We start from the raw sequence: 13,525 nt of genomic DNA, 5'->3' as shown, positions 1-13,525 counted from the left end.
GGCTTCCCGTGTCCCCAGTTTGGGCAGCCTGCACGCTGGCCACAGCCCATCAGAATCTGTTCCCCCGCCAAGAGGCAACGCGTGATCTTGAGTAGGGCTCCAGGCCTCTGGAGCAGCGTGGCTTGGACTGCGTCCTGGCCCTGGGTGCGCGAGCTCCATGTCCTTGGTTGAGTCAGTTAACATCTCTAAGCTAAGTTTCTTCATCAGTAAAATGAAGACATATCAATATGGAAAAATAAAGTCAGAATCGGGGGGAATAAATTTCTAGTGACTGAAGATTTTTTTAATTTTGAATTATACAGCAAAAGACATCATACAAATTTTACTACTTCATAATTCTAAAGGACAGCTTCTACTGTTAATACTAATGCATGCACATACACACAAACACACGTGCAGACGCACTGACTCTGGCCCACATACATTCCCTACACACACACGTACATGGACTCATGTACCACACACACACATAGCATACACACAACCACACACATCCCCAGGCGCGTGCGCGCACAGCCACACACACACTCACAGTCATGTACCACACAATTCCCCAGGTGCGTGCGTGCGCACACACACGTCATACACACCTTTGGCGTTATTCTAAATCAATTTACAATTGAGGGTCTCAGTGTCCATTGTTTTATCCGCTCAGAAGATCCTGACTTCGGACTGTGAAGCAGGAGCCCCTCCTCTCTGGAGATGGTCTTTGCCACTTACAGTCTCAGTAGAGCCAACATAAATGCTCTGGACCCTTGGAAGTGCAGGGCCAGAGCATACCTGGGAGCTCACATTCTATATATCTAAACATTTTAAGTGCAGTAGGTTCTAAAGTCCTGCCTTTACAAATATACATTCATTTGAACCTGGAAGGCCAGGTTCAAAATTAGAACAACCAGACTCAGGGGAGTCCTGCAAAGAAAGTGAGTGTGTGGGGAGAGCTGATTCCCAGACTCTGATCACTAGCCTGACCCTTTTCTTCCCAATGCTGGGTCCATCCCTTGCCATAAGTGGCCTTGGATGTGCACAGGGGGACACTCAGATTTCACGTCCGGGCTCTGCCTATAACCTCCATGCAAACAGCTGCCCTTTGGCCTCTCTGTGAGTCCTGGGAATCTGAACTCCGGGGAGAGCCGGTGCAGGCACTAGAAATGGGTCAGGGGCTGCTGAGGCAGGGCATTCGGCGTCCTGGGTTTCTAGAGCATGGGATGGAGCCAATGACCATGTCCCCTTGGCCTTGCTGACTCCACCCGATGGAGGGCGTGGCCAGAGGAAGTGTCAGGGCCAGGGGAACCTTCTGCAGTGCAGGACCCAGGGCAGCGGGGGGCCCGGGTCTAAGGAGAGAAGCCCTAAGGAAAAGTCTGTGGAGGCTGTAAGGTACCTTCATTCCCATTAATTAAAAAAAAACAAAAGCTTACCACAGGCGTGCGGGGGAAGGGTTTTGTTATAACAAGGGAAGGCACTTGCCAAGGTCTGGCCATAGAGGGCTGCTGGGTTTGCCAGGTTGAAGAGGAACCGAGAGGCCGTTTGCCTCCCCTGGGTCTAGACACTGCTTGAATTCTTCCAGGTGACACTTAAATGCAGTGAGACATGGAACTCTCTAAAGTTGTTAAAATATTCATGGTGAGCCATTCAACTCTCTCCTCATTCTTGGCTACGAAAGCACGATAAACACAGGTGGGAATCTCATCAGCCTGTTGGTTGGTTCACTGTCCATCTGGCGCCCCCTCTTGTAGGAGCCTTTATCACATCACCCAGGGCTGACCCATCTCAGGATCACAGCTGATTTTCCACAGGTGGCACCACTTGCTGGTGACATGAAGGAACCATGTTAGCCACCTCCCAAACTCTGAGGCTTCTCCTGGGAGGAGCCTGCAGACACCCAGTCCAGCCTCTGCACAATGATGCTCCTCAGTGTCACTCCCGGCTTGCTGCCCTGGCCTCTAGCTCTGGCCAGAACCTCGCTGAATTGTCGATAAATGTCCCCCATGCACCACGTCTAAGCTTGGGGTCCAGAGGTGACCATGGTTCTTATTTTCTTCCCATCGATGGACTGTTTGATCTTCATGTAATCGTGTTGGCAGGAAGGCCAGTACCACCCTCTTGAGGCCTCCCCGAGCCGCCTCTGTCTATAACTGTCCTAGCGCCCCAGGGGATCGGGTCTGAAGCCTGGCACTCAGACACGAGGATGACAGCTGGAGAGACAGGAATCCACTCCTGCTGTGGCTTCTGCTGAGGCTCGATGTGGCCATACAAATGGATCCCACAGGCCCTGACTTCACTTGACTCGCTGCAGGGATGCTCCCACACTGCCCCGTTCCCCTCCAGAGACAGAGGGCTTTCTGCTTGTTCCCGAAGGCCCCACCCCCGAGGGGGCACTGGGTCCAGTGGAGCGTCCAGCCTGGTTCCCCGCCAGCCCTTAGGGCTTTGGTGGGGCCTGGAACATCAACTACCCTCCCCTTAGGGGCCCGTTTGTCCTTTCCAGCCAACAGACCTAGGTCATAAGCACTTTAACTCACCTGAGGGTGTTTTCCTCACTTCAGGGGCAGTGAGGACGGGGCTTCTTCACACTCCAAGTACCCCAGGTCTGGATGCAGACAGTCTGGCTCTCCCCCAAGTCCTGCAGTTCCCGGCCACACCTGCTGCTGGTCACAGTCTGTGCTGTGTTCTCTTCCAGGACAAGGGGTGCACTCTGACCCCCGCCCCGCCCCCACCAGCGGTGGCAGAGGCGGCGGACAGGCAGGTGAGCTGGGGCCTGAGACCGTGCCCGCAGGTCAGTGCCCCAGAGGCCGCTGGTGACTAGAGGGGCCACGGGGCAGAAGGCAGCATGGGATGGGAGGAGGAAGAAGGTTCAGGATAAGGAGATGAAAGGGGGAACGGACAGCACTGTGAGGGCCTCGGCCATGAAAGGGAAGAGAAATCACAGTGACAGCTGGAGCGGTGTCGGCGTTAAAAGCTGCGGGCTGTTTTTTTAAATTTTATTAATTACCAATATATATTGACAGATTTCTTATTTTATTAAAGATTATGTTCCATGTCATATAACAGGATAGAGTATGTTATTATTTATTAAATAATATATAATAGAAGATATACTAGCATATTATCTTCTGTTTATTTATTAGCAGATAGTATATAATACATATGTAGGTGTTTATACACATAATATATAATTCATGCATCTATATAATATATAACCCATAACAAATAATGTAAGATTATGATTAATATATAATATAACAAGATTACATAACAATAATGATGTAATATTACCCATTGTATGTCTTGGTTCATGACACATTCTCATCTTAGGTGCCTGTCAGAGGTATTTATGTATTAAAATTAATATTATAAGACACAGTTATGAACCTATCACCCAGCATCATAACAGGAATATTGACAGTGACATACTGTGTCCTCTTTCCCTATCCTGCTCTTGGCCTTTTCTCACAGGAAGTAACCAGCATCCTGAATCCTGGCTTACCCTTGCCTTGTGTTACTTTCACACACACAACATTTAAGATCAGTTAAAACAAATGAACTGCAGGTACATGCAATGAAGTGGATGAATCGCACACTCCATGTTAAATTGAAAAAGTAACCCCTAGAAGGTAGCCGATAGTGTGCTATGCTTTTAACTGTGTATATATATGTCAACTAAACTCACTGAATTAAGAACAACTACAGCTAGAGTCCAGGTGGGAGAGGGACAGATAAAAGGTGAGGTGAGCAGGTTTGCTGCAGGTGAGCGAGTTCCTTTCCAGTGACATGTCATTCTCTCTGAAGCAGGAGGCAAGGCCATCTGCTGGGAGTCAGGGAAGAGACAGAGGGAAGGTTAGAGGTGTGCAGAGAGCAGAGAATGTTGACACCACTGAGTGATAAGTGGGGAAATGTGCTCACTAGAGAAATCCTGGAGGATTGCCTGGCAGCGGCAACATGGTGGGCATTGATTTGTAGTCTTGGAAATCTGTGCTGGGAGAGCCTGCTGCCTGCAGGCTCAGAACAAGTAGAGCTGGGTGAACCGAGATGGAAGTCGGCCTGGTGAGGAACTGAAAAGGTCAAGGCTCAAGGGGGTTTTGTCTGTCATAAAGAGAGTGCTGACTGTGGATGCAGAGCTGGAAGGTGGGGAAGTGGAAGTAAGAGGAACGTGGACAGGCAGGAAAGCAGAGGAGTCAGCACATGATGCCCCAGTGAGGGTGAAGGAGGGCCAGGGAGGCTGGTGGAGAAGAAGCTGGACGGCTAGAGGTGGGCACTTAAAGGAGAGAGGCTGGACCTGGGGTGGAGACACGCCCGGGTATGAGCCCGGGGGTAGGGTGAATGGGGGGTGGCTGGCTCAGGCTGACAGAGAAGAAGACCCTACAATGACCATACTGGGTGGTGGAAGGAGAATGAACTTTGACGTCTTGATGGTAGGAGGCGAGGCAATACAGAGCTGGTGGTCCAGGTGCTCCTGACTGAGGCAGATGAGCAGGGAGGCCAGGGTGGCAGGCACTGCTAGGAAAGGATCTGGGTTTTCCATGTGCTCCCACGAGGGGAGGAGCAATCATCTGAAGGTGGAAAGTGAGCACAAGGAGGCCAACCCAGGCACCTGATCAAACGGGGGTTGTGAAGGTGCAAAGCGTCAACTCCAGTGATGGTGGCCCAGGAAGCAGGGACCACGGGTGAAGTGAGGGGGCACTCAGAGAAGAGAGGGAGAAGAGTCTTCTGGGTGTAGGGGGAAGAGAGGCCCCAGGACAAAGGAGCACAGAGGCACAGTGATGAGGATGGACTGGCTCTATGGTGACAGTGCAGGGATGGCTGGATCTTTGTCCTGAGGGCTTAGGTTGGGGGGACTACTGGCCTCATGAGGATCCCCCTCTCAGCAGCCTGGACAGAGGCTCTCGCTCCTGAGAGCTGTGTGGCCACCACTGTTCCCGGAGGGGCTCTGCCTCCATCTTCTCTTATCAGACTTTCCTGCCCAGCCCCCGACCGCCAGCGAGGGAGCCTGGGCCTCGCAGCTGTTTGCCGTGGAGGGACACAGGCTCCTCGGAGGAGCAGGCGGATCTTACTTTGCTCCGTAACCCAGGGCCTAGAAAAGCGCCAGCCCATGTGTGGGCCATGTAGGGGCTCGGATACTTACTATACTAACTCAAAGCAGTAGAATTGCAGAGCTGGAGGAAGTGACCACTGAGCTCACAGAGTTCACTGCCCACACCCCCATTCTACAGATGAGGAATCAGAGACCAAGCAGTGAAGCAGCCTTGGCCAAGGTCACGCTGCTCGTAAATGCTGGCCTGTGTCGGGCATGCCAAGTGATGAGCTGCAGTGAAGGGGCTGAGAGGGGTCTCTGGGGCCAGAGAGCTCGGGTTCAAGTCCCAGCTCTGCCATTTATTAGCCGTGTGATTAATGAATGTCCTTACCTTTAAAGTGGAACTCATAGTGGTGCCAACTCATTGGGTTGTCATGAACACAGCGTTCCTGGAACAGCAGGACAGAGTTCTGTAAGGGTTTGCTGTTGCTTTGGTTATGATTATTATCACCAAGTGAACCCTGAAATGAAGAACAAAGGCAGCAAGAATTTTTATTTTAAAGGAGTTTCAAATCCTCTGATGAATGCTTCATTTCATCTATTCAAGTTTTCATTTGACCCTTATTAACACCTAAACAATGGATGACTTTTGAGGCAATCTTGCTTCATGTCTTTAATTCTCACTAACGACACAGGCTATTTAACAGGCAGCAGTTTCTTTTCCAGGAAGAGGGACAAAAAGTTAAAAATGACTCAGTGCCTCTCGGTCCCCAGTGAGTTGGTTGTGACCTGTCAACCCAGCTTTGGGGAAGTGCCCGCTCCCCCTGGGCCCACTGAGCTGCCCCGCAGCCTCCAAGGGGTGCCGTACCCCCACACGAATCCAGTCTCTTGGTTCCTATCTTTGCTTCAGATCCCTCAAGGACTGCCCATGCCCCAGGGCCCCATCTGCCCCACCAGCCTTGGCTGCTGGACTCCAGGACACCATCCTAGGTCTCAACCATCCCCTGTTCCTATGACCGCCCCACTACTCTACATTTTGTCCTTCAAGTGTGGGCTTCTGTGGCTCGCCACACAGCAGGGGTCTCCCCGTCCTCCACCTTGGGTAACTGCATCGTCCTGCACGGTGCCTAGGGAACCCGTGTAGAGGCAGGAAGAATACAGAACAACAGGTGCTCAGAGGGGCTGCCTTTCCCACTGCAGGGGCCCTAGAGAGCTTTCTCCCAGCTGGTTATTCACAGGCGCTGAAGCTGTGGAATCTCGATCTCACCAATTTAAAGGGCATCATCACTAATTACAAAAGCAATCATTTCTTCAGTAGCAAAAGGAGAAAAGACTTTGTGTTCCCCACCTCCAACTGTTTTCCTCCACCTTCAGATGTTTCTCATCTCTGGGCAAGGGTAGAATGCAACTCACAGAATATTATTTTTCAATGTCTTTTCCCACTCTGAAGATTGCTTTCCCAGAACCGATGAAGGCTAGAATGGTTTAGCTTCCCTGGACTGAGGATTCAGAGGCCTGGGGGGAAGGGGGGAGGGGGAGGTGAGATAACTCAGCAATATTGAACCTAACAGAGACATTAAAAGTTCTATTCTAAACAGAAAGGAAGCAGGATGTTATAGAAACAGGAAAACCATAGTTGGAAATGCAATAACGAGTTGCAAGAGAATAAACATAAAGATGTAAAAATGAAAAAGGACATCAAAATAAAAAAAGTTGGGAATGGGAGAGGGGAGCAAGAAAATGTAGATTTTTTTTCTTTCTTTTTTTTCTTCGTTATTCTTAGGATGTGTTGGAGCCTACGTGATTATCAGTCTAAAGGAAATAGATATAGTAATGGGCTGATATATTTGAAGAATAAGGTAACCACAAGTCAAAAGCATACAATAGAGTCGCAAAAAAAACAAAAAGAAACAAACTCAAAATGGCTTAAAGACTTAAATATTACACACGACACTATAAACTTCTCACAAGAAAACATAGGCAAAACATTATTTGACATACATCTCAGCAATGTTTTCGTAGGGCAATCTAAGCAACCCAAGCAACAGAAATAAAAGCCAAAATAAATAAATGAGACCTAATTAAACTTATAAACTTTTGCACAGCAATAGAAACCATAAGTAAAACTAAAAGACAACCTATGGAATGGGAGAAAATATTTGCAAAAGATGAGACTGACCATGGCTTAATTTCTAGACTATATAAATAGTCCATACAACTTAATAAGAAAAAAATAAACAACCAAATCCAAAAATGGGCAGAACAACTAAACAAGCAATTCTCCAATGAAGACACACAGATGGCCAATAGGCATATAAAAAATGCTTAATATCGTTCAATTATCAGAGAAATGCAACTCAAAACTACAATGTTATCATCTCACACCAGTCAGAATGGCCATCATTCAAAAGTCCACAAACCATAAATGCCGGAGAGGCTGTGGAGAAAAGGAAACCCTCCTACATTGTTGGTGGGAATGTAGTTTGTTGCAGCCACTGTGGAAAACAGTATGGAGATTCCTCAAAAGACAAAAAAAAAAAAAAAAAAAAAAAAAAAAAGGCTTATCACCTAATCCAGCAATCCCACTCCTGGGCATATATCCAGAGGGAACCTTCATTCCAAAAGATACCTGCACCCCAATTTTCACAGGAGCACTGTTTACAATGGCCAAGACATAGAAGCAACCTAAACATTCACTGACAGATGACTGGATAAAGATGCGGTATTTAGATATAACAGAATATTACCCAGTCATAACAAAGAAGGAAATAAGGCCATTTACAGCAACATGGATGGAACTGGAGATTATCTCACTAAGTGAAATAAGTTAGACAAAGACAAGTATCATATGATATCATTTATATGTGGAATTTTTAAAAAAATGATACAAATGGACTTATCTATAAAACAAAAAACAGACTCACAGACTTATAAAACAAACTTAGGAGTTCGGGATTAACAGATACAAATTACTATATGTAAAACAGACAAACGACAAGGATTCACTGTAGAACACAGGGAAGAATATTCAGTATCTTGCAACCTATAATGGAAAAGAACCTGAAAAAGAATAGACTATGTATATGTACAACTGAATCACTATGCTGCATACCTGAAACTAACAAAACAGCTGTATAACTGAAACTAGCAAAACATTGTAAATCAAACACATTTCAATTTAAAAAAAAATTGATAAGCTCTAAATACCTTTATTCAAAGAAAATCTTGAACTCTTCCCTCTTACAAAATTTAAAATGGGTAGCTTGAGCAGGGCCAAATTTTACTGGATGGGCAGTTACATATCATCTCCAGCACGTGGCCCATGCTACACACACATCGTGTTTTCCTACAGGTAAGAACAGCCCTGACTGCACAGCGAGCGACTCTTTCTGGGACAAGGGCCTCTGTGGCAGTGGCCTCCTTGTCACCGCTGCATCTCACCAGGAGGCCAGGGTTTTCAGAGGGGAGGGGACATAGAGCTCATACACTTCAAATTGACTTCCCGAAAAAACTATGGAAAAACCAAATTCACCTGCAGTGTAGGAAACATGAGCAGGGCCCCTAAGCAGACCGACAAGCCCAAAGTAAGATGGCCCGATGTTCAGATCGGAACCAGAACAAAGACCACCTGGCCCCAGTTAAATGACCACCACCTCACCTGCAATGAACTGCTCGTACTCAATGTCAGGGATGTTTCTGTTGAGACTTGGGAGGTCAAAGGAGTCGGACCAGGGATCGGGGCTCTGCCAGTGGTAGAGGTGGCCCCAAGGGAATAGCACCAGTACCGTCTCCTCCATCTTCAGCAGGGTCTTCAGGAGGAAGGCAATGTGGATGCAGACGTTCCTACGGAGGTTGAAGCCCTCTGGAGGGTTGAAGTCACACAGAAGGTACCTGGCTGGGAGCAAAGGAGAGCGGGTCTTCAGGGCCAGGCCTCTGCACAGGAATCCCGGCTTAGATAGAACAGATACAACGGGAATCCCTGCACAGCCCATGGCCTAGACTCCAGACACATTCAGCAGCTTCTGGTTTGTAAAGTGGAGGCACTGCCCACCCATCTCCATGTGGCCAATTACTTCAAGTCCGGGAGCAGTTGCGGAAGACATCTTGGCATCCGCCTAACACCACTAAGCACCCGACTAGCATCTGAGCACCCGTTCTCCAGGGGCTCTCAAACTTCTTGTTCTACAGAACCCTATACACTCTTAACAATTACTGAGAACTCCAAAAGGCTGCTATTTATGTGAGTTTAATCTATCACTATTTCCTGTGTTAGAAGTTAAATAAGAAGTTAGAAAAAGTGTATGAATTCACTTAAAAATATTAACAATCTACTGTATGTTACCATTAATACTCTTAAACAAAATATAATTCTATTTTTCAAAAGAAAAATCATTAGTGAGAAGAATAGCAGTGATTTTAATTTCTGCAAATCTCTTTTGGACTGGTGAGAGCTGAATTCTCCTATCTGCCTCTGCATTCCCTGTTTTGTGATATCGCAGGCCAGGTTTTCCCTGGAAAACCCCGCAGGAACTCGGGAGAGCAAGAGTGTGCAAAAGGCAGGTGACATCCCGGCGTTTCTATGAAAATGGTCTTGCACCTCAGGGGCCTTGGATACACTTTGATAACTGTTGCCCTATCCAAGGCGAGACTCTTCTACACAAGAGCCAGGCAAGGGTCCTGGATTCTGTAATGAGTTACCGCCACCACACCCCTCCCTTCTCTGTGTGTTTCTCACAAGCTCCATTACTGCAGATGAGGATGTAATCCTCAACTGGGGCCTCTAATCCCAGAAGACTGCTAACTTCAAGAGGGAGGGTCCCATCTACCATCCCTACACCCCGCATAGTTTATTTTGAGTCAAGCCCTAGATAACTGCTTATCGGCACTGACCCTTGTGTCTTTTTCCTGAGGTTGACTGAAGGAACCAACATCTGGATGGAACTGAAATTTCCCTGCAGATAAACAAGGCTGATAAGCCACCCCATTCCAACATCTGATTCTGGGGCTCTTCAAAACCCGGGTAAGGCCCCGCTTCATCTAAGATGGGTCCTCCGCCTGCCCTTCCCGGGGGGTTCTGGGAGGCCGCGGCCACCAAGGGCGACCCAGACTCGCGGCCCCAGCCCCAGGGCCTGAGGGGGAGGAAAGCTTGAGGCTGTGCCCAAGCCCTGCCCCGCCCCGCCCCAACACGCTCCCCGGCACCACAGCCCTCCCCGGCCACCGCCCCAACCCCGATCCCACCCCGGTTCATGTCCGCCGGCCCCGCCGACGGCGCGGACGTACGTTTACCGTCTGTGGGACGCCGCCCCAGACAGGATGTCGGCCGCCGACTGACCAGGCCAGAACTAGTCGCCCGGCCGAGCAAGCCGCCATCCCCAGCAGCAAGCACCGCCATGGTCCCGGGCAGCTGCACACTTCCGGAGCCCGCTACCCGCCCCAGAAGCGCACGCCGGCCCGCGCAGAGCGTGGCGCCTGTAACCATGGCAACTCCGCGGGGCCCTCCCCTAGCGCTTGCGTCGTGCGTCCTCCCGAGTCTAGTTGTGCGAGGGCAGAACTTGCGGAGCCAATGGGAGCCAGGGCGCAGCCAGGACGGGGGTGGGGGGAGGCTTATGGGACAGCTGGGCGGGGCCGGGGAGGGCAGGGCCGCGCGGAAGTCCTGACCTGCAGGTGGCGCCGGCCGGAGGCTGGGGCGTTGCTGCCACCAGTGGGCGGGGCAGCGGGGCAGCGGGGCGGGGGCACCCTCACCTGTCCGTGTGTGGGGATCAGCCTGGGCTCCGTGGCCTCCGCTTGCACCGGACGTGGACCCAGGCTATTGGTGGGCAAGATAGAGGACTGAGCCCAGGCACGCACGGCTGGCCAGGTAGGGCACCTGAAGTTCAGATCCGCCAGGCCCACTGCCGGCCTTGAATACGCGCTGCTAGGCAGTTTCCAAGAAGACGGGATCTGTCATAAGAGGGGAGGTAGGGCTTGGGTGCCAGATGTCGGGTTGGGTGCAGTCTCACAGGAGAGCCACGGTGAGAGGGCGCAGAGCGGCCCCTGTGTTGGCGGGGCTAAGAGTTTGGGGTATAGGGTCGGGGTGGTGTGTGCCTTTCTCTGTGGTCTCCTCACTCCAGAGCAAGGGGCTCTGCTTCCCCCCTCCCCTCACTGCACTCCCTGCCTTCCCCAGCACCACCTGGGGTGTGGTCATGTCGAGGCAGGGAAGGCCCAGGGAAGGGGCTCATTCAGGGGCAGGGGCCACTCTGCAGGGATGCTGGACCTGACAGCAATGCAGTGCTTCGGAACTCCCCTGGGCTGGGTTTCTAACCAGTGGGATGGAAGGGCCTTTCCTTCCTGGGGTGCATTTGGGGGAACTAGATACGTCATGAATGTCAGCCCTGAAAATGGAGGCTGCGCTACATCCATTCTTGGAAAGAAAAATCAGGCCCTTCCAGCCCAGGTGACTCAGAAAGTCAGTCAGCAATGTTCGGGGTCCCCAGTTTAGGCTTTCAATTAGAGCTGAGCGTCTCAGGAGGCCAGATCCCTGTCCGTGGCTCCAGGAGTAGGCTTTCTGCTGGGGGACAGGATCCTCACAAACACCTGTGTCTTTGTGGGTCACTCCCCTCTGACAAGCTGGGAGGCAGGGTGCAGTTGTGGGAAATCGTGTTTCCATGAGGAGAGGGCCACCAAGTGGTGGGGGCACAGGAGACAGTGAGAAAGAGTCCCGCGGCCTTTCTGGAATCAAAAAACTGGCAAATGTGAAAAAGTGCATAATTTGTTTTATAGAACAGGCTGCTTATGTACGTTTGGAGGGCCAGGTTCAAGGACACTGCATCCCTCCAGGACAATAGCCTCAAGAGAAGAACAGACAGAGCAGGAAGAGATGTGGGGTTTCTCCCAGGAATGAGGCAGAACAGGGATTTCTGCAGATTTGCAAGGAGACCCCGACCGCTGAGCACCGGGTTACAACCCCACGTGACCCTTGTCGTGTTTGGCTTGGGCTCTGGGTCTGGCCTGATCATGTATTCTTCCAGCTGAGTTCCAGAAATTCAGAGGGTAGACTTAGAGAGGCTGCGTTTGGAACCCGGTGTGGAGACGGAGGGTCCTTTATCCTGAGTCCCCTCAGCCTAATCACTGTAGCTGAGTTCCAACACCACCCAGGCCCCCAGGGTGGCCGTGGAGGGAGAGCAAGCCTGGCAGGTGACCCAGGGGTCCCACTGCTGTGCCCCTCCCTTATCTTTGTTCCCTTTCACCCCGGAAGGTGTGATTGTCTCATGTCATGGTGACAAGCCATCTCTCTTCTCTGTCAGGTGGGATCCCCACCCCCGCTCAGCCTTCTTTCTGCATGGATGCTGAAGGACCAGGCTCACTTGAAGTTCTGAGTTTGAGCAGTAAGGTGGAAACAAAGAAACCAATGGAAACAAAGAAACAAGTCATTGTGGCAAAGCTCCCAACCACAGAGAAGCTGCCCTGAGTGGAAGGGAGGGTGTGGGCATGCCCATTTGTTTCGTGTCTCCCAGTGCTCTTCGCTTTCTTATTGCAGACCTGCATGGTTACAACAAAATGATCTGCAAAACTGAAAATATTTACTCTCTGGCTTTTACAGAAAAGGCTGGCCAGCCTCTGGTTCCCGTACCGGTCAACTGATTGGAGTACCTTTCCAGTTTGGAAACATCTGGGCAGGCCCAGGTTTGCAAAATTCTTTAAGAGTAGTTATGGAGTTTTGCTTCTAAACATTTTTATGGCTGTATACTTCTGAGCTGAGGTTGTGCTGTGTAATTCTGAGCCGGGATTTTCTCAAACTGTTTCTTATTTCTTATACCGGACACCCCTAAATTCCAAGGGGAATGGGATGTTAAGGAAGCCATGGAGTTTAGGAAAAAGATACAGATTTCATTTCCATTTAAGCATCGATGTATCTCCATCCTAGGCAGTATCGGTTCTGTGGTATTGATAGGGGAACTAAATAGCAACCAAATTTATAGAAAATAGTGGGTCATTGGGTACACAAGTTCTTCTTTTCAACATTTTTGTAGTGTTTGCAGTTTAAGATGACCGTTCCTGAGAAACAGGCAGCCTCTTAGAATGAAATAGCATTTTCCCTGAACCATACTCAATTTTTATTTCGTAGACAGCAGGAAGGGCAATCACACATCCAACACTTGGGGACCTCAAAGATAAAACGTAACTTTCTGGGAGCACACTCCCCCCGTCTCCCTCTGCTCTTTTCACTGTCCCATTGTCCCTGAAGGCTCTTTTGTATCTTCTGCTCATGACTCCAGTAACTCTTCCTTCTCGTCCCTCAGCTGGTAAGTTTACTTTTCTACTTTGACCAAGCAAACTGAAGCCAACAGAAGAGAACTTTCACCAGCAACTCCCAGCACATCCGCTCGCCTTCTGATGTCTGTGACCTCACTCTCGCTGCCCCACCTCTTATTACAGGTGACATCGAAAGCCAGATCATCCAAAAGTCACCAGGGGGCCCATCCATACAATCTTCTCCGGGCTGTCACTCCCACATCCATCCTCTCTGTCACTACCTCA

General features: G+C 49.9%; 1 protein-coding gene across 1 annotated transcript; it reads right to left on the bottom strand.

Annotated features, from left to right (window-relative positions):
- Positions 1 to 3,096: 3,096 nt before the first annotated feature.
- On the bottom strand, positions 3,097 to 10,596 carry LOC141576772 (GDP-fucose protein O-fucosyltransferase 2-like). The gene is made up of 5 exons (XM_074360168.1): positions 10,289 to 10,596; positions 8,667 to 8,903; positions 6,422 to 6,523; positions 5,400 to 5,529; positions 3,097 to 4,491 (listed from the first exon to the last, which is right to left on the bottom strand). Exons 1-3 carry the CDS (start codon positions 10,485 to 10,487, stop codon positions 6,516 to 6,518), a joined length of 444 nt encoding a protein of 147 aa, XP_074216269.1. The 5' UTR covers positions 10,488 to 10,596; the 3' UTR covers positions 3,097 to 4,491; positions 5,400 to 5,529; positions 6,422 to 6,515.
- Positions 10,597 to 13,525: the final 2,929 nt, after the last annotated feature.

The sequence above is a fragment of the Camelus bactrianus genome, unplaced genomic scaffold, assembly GCF_048773025.1.
Source record: "Camelus bactrianus isolate YW-2024 breed Bactrian camel unplaced genomic scaffold, ASM4877302v1 HiC_scaffold_33, whole genome shotgun sequence".
Classification (NCBI taxonomy): Eukaryota; Metazoa; Chordata; class Mammalia; order Artiodactyla; family Camelidae; genus Camelus; species Camelus bactrianus.
Note: the sequence above shows the minus strand (reverse complement) of the source record. Positions and strands in the feature narration are given on the sequence as shown.

Bases quoted from the DNA above. Each gene is read 5' to 3' on its own strand.
- LOC141576772 (XM_074360168.1), bottom strand. From the start codon at position 10,487: ATGGTTACAGGCGCCACGCTCTGCGCGGGCCGGCGTGCGCTTCTGGGG. The intron at 8,904-10,288 runs GTACGTCCGCGC...CTTTGCTCCCAG, and splicing joins GCGTCCCACAGACGGTAAAC to CCAGGTACCTTCTGTGTGAC.